General features: G+C 39.7%; 1 protein-coding gene across 1 annotated transcript in view; it reads left to right on the forward strand.

Moving 5' to 3' along the window:
• Positions 1–3,492: 3,492 nt before the first annotated feature.
• Positions 3,493–10,158, forward strand: part of cmtr1 (cap methyltransferase 1) — a 13,194-nt gene continuing 6,528 nt past the window's right edge. The window contains exons 1-17 of the mRNA XM_020589681.1: positions 3,493–3,919; positions 4,352–4,456; positions 4,919–5,073; positions 5,252–5,410; positions 5,568–5,660; positions 5,771–5,842; positions 6,176–6,270; positions 6,569–6,641; positions 6,762–6,960; positions 7,048–7,166; positions 7,324–7,420; positions 7,524–7,656; positions 7,944–8,123; positions 8,216–8,264; positions 8,442–8,564; positions 9,232–9,363; positions 9,757–9,882. Coding sequence (XP_020445337.1) covers positions 4,357–4,456; positions 4,919–5,073; positions 5,252–5,410; positions 5,568–5,660; positions 5,771–5,842; positions 6,176–6,270; positions 6,569–6,641; positions 6,762–6,960; positions 7,048–7,166; positions 7,324–7,420; positions 7,524–7,656; positions 7,944–8,123; positions 8,216–8,264; positions 8,442–8,564; positions 9,232–9,363; positions 9,757–9,882 — 1,905 coding nt within the window. The 5' untranslated portion in view covers positions 3,493–3,919; positions 4,352–4,356. The remainder of the gene's footprint in view (positions 3,920–4,351; positions 4,457–4,918; positions 5,074–5,251; positions 5,411–5,567; positions 5,661–5,770; positions 5,843–6,175; positions 6,271–6,568; positions 6,642–6,761; positions 6,961–7,047; positions 7,167–7,323; positions 7,421–7,523; positions 7,657–7,943; positions 8,124–8,215; positions 8,265–8,441; positions 8,565–9,231; positions 9,364–9,756; positions 9,883–10,158) is intronic.

The raw sequence follows: 10,158 nt of genomic DNA on the forward strand, positions 1-10,158 counted from the left end.
CCGGCTCCACCTCCTCCTGCCCTGGAGGTGGACGGTGGCCCTGCATACACCGTCAGGCAGATCCTGGATGTTTGCCCTAGGGGCCGGGGTTTCCAATATCTGGTGGACTGGGAGGGTTATGGTCCGGAGGAGCGTTCCTGGATTCCCCGCTCCTTTATTTTAGATCCTGCCCTTCTCACCTGTTTCTATCAGGCGCACCCGGACAAACCTGGGGGGCCCTGGTGAGTCCCTCCATCCGGTGGCCCTCGCCTCCCTCCCTGGGATGGTGGTTTGGCTGTCTGGGATCCATCCTTGTGGGGGGGACATAAAAAAATAGTAATAGAATTGACGAGTTTAAACATAAATATAAAGGTATGTGTCAATCAAGATATATGCAAGAACAGGCTCAATGATTAATTAGATGGAACATTGTGGGTGTGGTGTATGAATGTTAACACTTTGTAATAATTCTTTAGTATATTACTTGTGTGGTGTAGAAGATAATTATTTAAGAATGTAATTATGTACGAATGTTAACACTCTGTTATAATTTTTTAGTATATTACTTGTGTGGTGTAGAAGAGAATCATTTACTGCTTGCAAACCAATGATGGTAAGATGATGTCATGGGGTAGGACTGGATAAGTCTGACTTCTTCCTACTCCATTCAAGCATGTATTAGGTATAAGCAAATTGATATTGGATTGTGTGTAAAATTATGTGTGTTGTCGTATCAACTGTCTTTACATGCTTGAAAGAATAAATCCAATCAAATCAAACTGTTGTCATAACATCCCTTTGCTGGAACCAGGAGATCATGACACACCATTACAATTACAGTTTATCTACTAATTGTCATTCCATGCTGGTGATACATTCATATGCTGTCAGAGTTTTTTTCCTTATTATAAAGCATCTGTGTGAAGAGACCTTAGTTGTCATTCATCTGCTTTCATCCGCTCTAACAGTGGTGTGTGTGAGAGAGCTGGGAGGAAACATATGTTGGTTCAGGTGGTCCATCTGCCTGACAACATATTGTGTGCCAGTCCAACGAGATGTCACCCAGTTCAGTTCACTACACAAGCTGGCAGCACTCCATGTCAAGTTCCACTAATCTCCTTCAGTATCAGAGTATTATGTACAAGTTACAAAAAGTGCAAAGCAGCATTGATCACACACCAAAAGTCACACATTTATGTTTCTGTCTATAAAGTAATTTTCTCTGTGCATTTTAAGAGTGGCACCAACTCACTCCTTTGATACAGTATTTTGTCACGCACACAAAGCAGAGCTGTAGTTTACTCTTTGCCCACTGGAAGAGCCTTAGGGCAACAATCTTCATCTCAAGCACAACAAAATCATAATAAATCAAGAACAAGGACATTAAATGTGAACCACATTATTATTAGTATGAACACACAATATATTTAATACATGCTAAAGGTAAGGTTAAAATAACTCTTGAGTTTGTTATGTTTAAAGTCTACACACTTAGGTTCTGTTTGGTATAATCCAATGCAACACCAATGTTTTACTGAAACACAGGGAAATGTGCAGTGCCTGGACTCTAGATCTTAGCAGCTGTTTGTTATTAGAGCCTCTAATGGAATTTGCTCCACTGTTGTGCCACTGCAGATGTCTCAATGGAGGTATCTAATATATCCAGGGGTCAGTCAAAGGATGCAAAAAAAACATTGCTGTTGTTCTCTCCAGCACTTCACAGCTGCGACCACAAACGCCTCCTCTGCAGCCAGCCCTTAGGGATTCTGCTAGGCAACTTTACCAAGGTGAATCCCTTTGGCCTTTGTGCCAATGTGTGTGGCAGCAGCAGCTCCACCCCTGTCTCCAAAGACACAGACATTCACTCCCACACTCAGATACCCTGATACACACCAGCACTGTTATTATCTCTCTAGAGGGAAACCAGTACCCATAGGTAGTATATAAAGCTTAGGCTTCATTGTGTAAGCTGGTCACATGGGGTTGGACTGTGTTTGGTGTGTGTCTTGGTGTGTATGTGCGTTTGTGTCAGTGGGGGATCAGTAGAGCCACTGGATTATATATATATATAAGGAAGAAACATGTAACCCCATCAAAGAATGACAAAGCAATGATGTTGGCACGGGTAACTGAGGGGCAGTTTAACAGTTAGGTACAATTAAAATACAAATTGCTCTGCAGCAATGTCACACTGAATTCTGGCATGGGTATCTATAGGTACAACAAAAGGAAAATCATTCCTTCTATCTGAAGCAGATTTTTACAATGTCTCAGCCGTATTCAATTCATATTTTTCTACATTATATTCATTCTCAGAGTCATAGCTAATGTATAAAACATTTGTAACATCCTTGTAACATCCTTACAAATTAAAAAAAATATTGGGATGTGCAATTCCAGCCATCTCCAGGATCCTGGAAATGGCTGGAGAGTCCAGCCTGCCCTCTTACAAAAATGACAATTACTGTCAGGAAACAGAGCTTCCGCTAATGGTATCTGTAGTGCCACAAAAGCAGGGAATTGACACTTCTAAGAAGAATTTTATAGACGTATCAGTGAAGGCATGCAATGTTCTGTAGTGATAGGCTGCATTAAGCTACATCATGAAAGGAAGAACATTTATTGAATATCTACGTGCCTTGCTCAGTGTTCAAATTTTGAAAATATACCAAGTAGAGTATATGTTTAGCCTATGGAAAAAAAATGATTTTCACTCAGTGTGCAGACAGTTTGGAGCTGATGGATTTTCTTTCTCAATGTAGAGACCTAATTTCTTAAACCACTGTGAAGGACCATTGAAAACAGCTTAAATAGTTGTTCTGATTAACAGGATGCCTTAATGAATATGCCAAGAAAAAATTATCCTAATCTAACAAACATGCAGGACTGATTAAGGGAAAATCGACTCACTTAATCACCCAAAAAACAATGTAATTAAAGTTTTATGTAAATTAGTCTCAGCTAATGTTATTCTTAGGCTGGAATATTCCATTAAAAAACAAGACTTCAAGCTGCACTACACACTGTCAGAGAAGTAGGCTACTTCTCGTTTTTCTTTATACTTAAAATGACAGTTTTGTTTGTTTGTTTTTAGCAAATTTGTTTGAGGACGTACTGCCAGACCAGAAAATTACATGTGATTTTAGCATAAATGTTCTGTGGTAATACTGTTTAAAATGACTTATTTGAAGCAGGAAATCCAACCTGTGGAAAAGAAGTCAGATAGAGGTGAGATCCGGTCACTAAAATTATTTTGTTTTTTGGCAGGACAGCCAGATTAACTGGATGAACAATGGTACAGGTCTTTCAAACATTTTTTTTATTTCAAGGATAACAAGATAGGGACTATCATTAGCTAGGGTTAACAACTAGAAATCTAATTAAGGATTAATTCTAAAATGAGTCGTCTGCAATATACAAATTAAAGTTAAAAAAGAAAAGGACAGTGTGACATTGCTGCAAAAAAAAAAAAAAAAAAAACAAAAAAAAAAGGAGGCACTTGTCTAGACAGTCGATGCGACCAGTTGTGCGTCATTACTATGTGACAACTGACAGAGAAGGACCCTGAACGCTGTAACATTAGGACGAGGGCTAATGTAAACTTTAATGAGCGCGTATTTAAAACCAAAGATTCTATAAAAAATAAAAGTGTATCCGAGAAACCTCGAAACGTATGTGGACTTAAGACTCTATCAATGCTGCCTCGCCACAGAAGAGAGGAGTTTTCCTTCTGAGCTGGTAAAACTGGCTGGCTAATTTAGCAAGCTAACAGCTAAAGCTGATACAGCTGCGCAGATTCGTCTCAAAGAAAACACTCACTGACACTACCCAGTCAAGTCTCATTACCTATTTCTTACCCAAATATATCTTGGAGAGTGGAATGGGCCGACTCTACCAAACTTTGATTGCTGACTACTGCTAACTGCAACATAAGGAAGAGGTAACCTTTCGTATTTGGAGGAAGTTTTTGAGATTGTAACGTTATATTCATTAGGCTCTGGCAAGGTAGACATCTTATAAGTGTTGTTGACCAGCCACGGTTCCTGAGTCCCATTCATCATTATAATCTTAATAACGTTAGGTGAAAAGGCTATAACTGAAGCTAGATAATCAGTTGAGCTGTTCACATAACCTTATACCTGTACGTGAAGACTTGTTGATAAAATCCACCTTTGATGGATGTTCTGCTTTGGATGTTGGATAAATTTGGATGTTCAGTGCCCTCTTTTACTTTATTTAAAATTACCTTGACCTCTGAGGGTCAAGGTATTCCTGTCATGGGCCTTGGTTTTCTTCTGTATCCTGTCTGTGCTGTTGCTCCTCATCCATCAGAGAGTCTCTTCTCCTTGCTGTGTTCGCTGCATTGTTTTAGCCACAATGAAGAGAAGAGCTGATACAAACTCGGCACAGCTGCAGGGGTCAAAGAGGCGCCGTGATGACGGCAGCTCAGATGAAGGGTCACGATTATCCGGACAAGGTAAATAAATTAATATTCTTCCTTTTAATGATGTTTGACAAGCTTGAGTAAAATTAATAATTTGTTGTTGGTGTAAATGCTGAATAGTGATTTGATAGGTGTGATGACAGTTGTGGTCATAGCTGTGAAATCAGGTATTAATCCGTATTTCTGTTGAGATGTGTTTGCTTGCTTATTTTGGTTTATTTACCTCCTACTGTTTATATGCAAATGTGCATTCTTACACATGTATACTTATCTCTCCATACATTTTGCAATATATTCACTTGGGCAAATAACTGTCTGCATAACAGTGTACATGTCATAATGTATTGGGAGGAAATGGGAGCTCTTACTGTGAATACACAGGAAGTTTGGGGACAACAACAGCTGTGAAAGTGGCCGTCATAGATAAAGCAGATATCAGATAATTTCATCATTTGTTGAGTAACGTATATGTGTGGGTGGTTTTGTCCTGTTCAGACTCTAGCCAAAATGACTCCTTCAGTGACCAGGAGGATCACAGACCAGGATTCTCCACCTCCTCCATATCATCCTTTAATGCCCAAGACACAGATGCTCCCACAGAGACGGCCTCCAACTTCTCTTTGTACAACAGTGTGTCTCAGAAGTTAATGGTAATGTAGCGAAAGCCTCACTAACCCTAAATGTTTCAGTTATTTGTCTTCGAATCCATATTACAGAATTTCAGAGAGTATGTATTATCTTATTTGATAGATTTTGGAAATATTTGTGTATTTTTCAAAGAATTCAGAAGAATTACAGAGTTTTCTCTGTTACCTCTTACACCTTCAGGCTAAGATGGGTTTCCGTGAGGGTGAAGGTCTTGGGAAGTTTAGTCAGGGACGCAAAGAGATCGTGGAGACCTCTACCCAGCGAGGCAGAAGGGGTCTTGGCCTCACACTGCAGGGCTTTCAGGGGGAGCTCAATATTGACTGGGAGGATGAACCAGAGGTACGCAGCAGTTATAGCATTACCATGTAATGTTTTCTCAAGTGTTTGGAAATAGTCAAATGATTTTAGGTTTGCAATCCCATGTGAGAATCAGTTCTACCTGTTGACATGATGATTTTTGGTTGAATCTCTTCTGACTCTTTTTCTGTTTGTCTAGCCCAGTGCTGTAGAGAAAGTAGACTGGTTCCCAGAATGCACCACAGAGATCCCAGATGCAGATGAGCTGAGGGACTGGATGAAACTGGGAGAGGTAAATACAAAACATTGACATCCTTAAATATGAGTACATAATATGCTGCATACTGTTCTTGCTTGATATGTTTACATTTTCTTTTACATCTTGTTTTCAACTGTTTACAGAGAAAACTTAAGATTGAGGATGAGACAGAGTTTTGCACTGAAGATCTCCTGCACACTCTTTTAAGGTGTAAGGTAAGTTATAATACAACACATCCACTGTTCACTTCTGTTTAATTTGAGCCTTTTTATTTCACAGATGAACAGGAAATAATCTATATTAAGTATCATCAACAGTACAATGTATGCTATGCATAGAGTTCACCTTTGCATTTAGGCATTTTCCCAACTTCCCCTTGCTGATAAACTGTTGGCATTTTTTGGAATCTTTTTGTTGTACACTGTGTAATGGTGAATGGTAGTAACAAAGGAAGTTTCAATATGAGTGGCATTTTGTGCTGGATGGGCAAAACTCATATGCGTTAATATCCCTGTGTTGTGTAACCTCTGTGTCTGTATGATGCTCAGACAATATTTGATGACCTAGAGGGTGAGGAAATGAGAAGAGCACGGACACGCTCCAACCCTTACGAGACAATCAGGGGAGGTATCTTCCTCAACAGGTCAGTCCTTTGGTAGTTACTATTATATAAAACATTTTCTGTTTCAGGGTTTATTTAACTAAATCAGTCATGCACTTATTGAAAAAAGTTACAGATAGGCAGCACTTTTGCCAGTTGATTGCTGCCTTTGAATGATGCAAAAGTCAATCATGAGTGGGTGTCTGTGTGTGTTCATGTGCAATTATTTATACAATATACATAATGCAGCAGATTACTTTTAATATTTATATGGCTTAATGGTTACTCTGAAGTGCCAACACTCTAAATACAAGTTGTATTATATGTTCTCTGTGTTTAGAGCAGCTATGAAAATGGCTAACATTGATCACTGCTTTGACCATATGTTCACCAACCCAAAGGATTCACAAGGGGTGAGTGGGTTATAGTAACTGCTGTGATGTGTTCGGAACCCTTTTTTGGATCAGGGGACACAGGGCCATATAAACAGATGGTGAGACCAACTAATGCTTTGTCCCACTCTCATTATGTAGAAACCTCTGACAAAGGATCGTGAGGGCGAGCTTCTGTACTTTGGTGACGTTTGTGCAGGGCCTGGAGGCTTTTCAGAGTACATACTGTGGAGGAGGCGCTGGCACGCCAAAGGCTTTGGCATGACACTGAAAGGACCCTGTGACTTCAAACTGGAAGATTTCTATGCAGCGCCAAGCGAGCTGTTTGAGCCTTATTATGGTACGTTAACAAAAGTTGTACATCACACCCAGGAGATGTCTCAGGTCAGAAATTACTCAGTCAAAGATTGATCTCTGGTTGTCCCAGGTGAAGGAGGAGTGGATGGAGATGGTGACATCACTCGACCAGAAAACGTGACAGCCTTTCGAAACTTTGTTTTGGAGAATACTGATAGAAAAGGACTGCACTTCCTCATGGCAGATGGAGTAAGACATTTTCACTTTCATTTTTTTCTGTGAAGAAGCTGCTGTTCTTCTTCACATCATGTAAAAAGTCAGATCATATTATACGTGGTTTCATTTTCAGCTTTCTGTTTAACGATTGAATCGGTTTTGGTTTGACAGTTCTCTCTGACTCTGGTAGGGTTTCTCTGTGGAAGGCCAGGAAAATATCCAGGAGATTTTGAGTAAACAGCTGATGCTCTGTCAGTTCCTCACAGCCCTTTCTACACTCAGGCCAGGTGTGTGTGTGTGCCCATTTATCATGTTTGTGTTGTAGTCCCTCCCTGTATATTTTTGTCAGGATCCAGGCTAAATTATACTGTCACTCCTTGTCTTCTCCAGGTGGCCACTTTATCTGTAAGACTTTTGACCTCTTCACACCATTCAGTGTGGGTTTGGCCTACCTGCTCTACCTCTGCTTTGACAGGATCTCTCTCTTCAAACCTGTCACCAGCAGACCTGCCAACTCTGAGAGGTGTGGCTGCAACTGTGTGTCTTTGTATGTGTGTGAATGTGTTTCTCTGTTGTACTGATTTATTCAAACTTAGCTGGGAGATTTTTCTGAATGCCATGTATTTGGTACCAGTCCCATAATGCGGTAATTGTTGAAACTGTCTTTTTCAACTTTAGATTCGGTTTTAGATATATAAAACTGATCATTTTGTCCAGTTTTAAGCCACTGCACTGTACAGTGTATATTGCCTGTTAATTGGACAGTTTCTGTGCTATGGATCCAATTTTTGATCTTACTGCCATCCACAGGTATGTAGTGTGCCGTGGTCTGAAGCCTGGTTCAGACGCTGTCAGGGAATACATGTTCAAAATCAATCTGAAACTCAACCAGCTGAGGAATACAGATTCAGATGTTACAGATGTGGTTCCTTTAAGAATCATCAAGGAAGATACTGACTTCTACCAGTTTATGGTCAACTCCAATGAGAGGTAGTGATAATGTATACTAATATTCAAAAAGTCTTGAATTAGTGCACTTCAAATAGAATGACTAACAAATGTGAACTTAACTCTTACTGCAGCCTCTGTGCAGTTCAGATCAAGGCCTTGGCTAAGATCCGCGCTTATGTCGTAGACCCGTGAGTACTCTTTCTTGTGCCCATCCATTTATCTTTATTCCAGTATGTGTGGGATCGTGTTTATGTCTGGAATTGACTATGCGACACACTGTCCGTGTCTCTAGAGCCCTTTCAGACTGAAATTTGTGCTAAAACTGACAGAACTAACACAAATAACTCAGTTTTGTAGAAAACTGCTGTTTCATTCTGTCATTCCAATTCAACATGTTTTATTTATTCCCAGGTCCCAGACAAAGCCAGAGTTGCTCCTTCATCTTCAGACCCAAAGTCAAAGTTCTACGAACTGATCAAGGTCAGTTAAATCTGGGGTTAAAGAAATCACACTGGGAGTAATACATTATTAAGTTAGTTTGTTTTGTGGGCATTTAGCCTTTATGTATCATTTTTATTGGGTTAAATGGGTCACAGAGAGGAAAGAGGGGAGACTTGAGACATAGGTTGGCAGCCAGATTCAATCCTCTGATGTCACACGCACACACCAAACTGCATAGATAGTGCACTGTAACTGTAACTGTTGAGCTTTGGGTGCTCCTGTATCACCAGTTTTTTAATAATGAAAGTAAAAAATTGTAAGCATCCAAGTGCACTTTGTTAAATCCTACATGGGATTGCCCACAGGTTGAGGATTGAGTTGTGGTCTTTCATCTTAGTTTTGGGAGTAGAGGGATTGTTTGTGTGCATGTGGGAAGTTTGCATGTGTGAGACTATGTAAGTGCAGAGCTATACAGTCTATACAGCTGCACACACATGCACTATTCAAGTTGACTTTTCAATCCATCTGCACATTTAACTTTTCAGACTTTAAACCAAGAAACAATAAATAGAAAATGAATTATTTGGACTGGGGTAGAACTATTTAATGAATGAATTCTATGGTAAACACTGATATGAGGTGGCGCAAAATGTTTAATATATCCTGATAGCCGTGTCTGTTTTTCTTTACATCTGTTGCATATCAGAATTCAGATGTGGAGTCGTTCCAGTGTAAACTCACTCTTCTCAACTCCAGCACACTTGATAAGTTGCGTCATATCCTGGACCACAGGTGCATTGTGGGAGGTGGAGAGCAGATCTTCCTTCTAGCACTGGGGGTAAGTCTGTAGATGTAGCTGTTTTGTTTTACTGTTCTGTGGTAATGTTTTCCACACAACTCATACAGTCCTTTTTAGTAGAAATAATTTGTCTTTTTCAAAATTTTCCTCATTTGATTTCTGATATTATCCTTATGCTTTCTTCCTATTAGTACATTATTACAAAAGGTAACAGGAGATCCAGGCCAGTGTCTGGAAATTTAGCTATTTTATGTACAAGGTCCCTTCAGTTTCTCTGAGAAGAGCTTAAAATACAGAGCTGATAGACAATCCATTCACTCCTAATGTTTTTATCATGTCTGCTGAGGGATAGTGGAGAGTGCCAGGGAAGGTTTTCTGTGCACAGTGACCTGCTCTCATCTGCTTGTCTCCTCTCCATTTTCCATTACATAGAAATCTCAGATCTACACATGGGATGCAAAAACACCTGTGCGTTGGAAGAAACTGGAGAATTTCAAGATGGAGCTGCCAAGAGATACACTTCTAAGTGTGGAGATTGTCCAAGAGCTGAAGGGCGAGGTGATTTGATTTGATTTGATTTGATTTGATTTATTCTTTCAAGCATGTAAAGACAGTTGATATGTCAACACACATAATTTTACACATATCCAACAAATGCTAATCCAGTATCAATTAGCTTATACCTGGTACATGCTTGAATGGAGTAGGAAGAAGTCAGACTTATCCAGTCCTACCCCCTGACATCATCTTACCATCATTGGTTTGCAAGCAGTATCTCTACATAGATAATTATCTTCTACACCACACAAGTAATATATTAAAGAATTATTACAG

The sequence above is a fragment of the Monopterus albus genome, unplaced genomic scaffold (assembly GCF_001952655.1).
Source record: "Monopterus albus unplaced genomic scaffold, M_albus_1.0 scaffold9.1, whole genome shotgun sequence".
Lineage (NCBI taxonomy): Eukaryota > Metazoa > Chordata > Actinopteri > Synbranchiformes > Synbranchidae > Monopterus > Monopterus albus.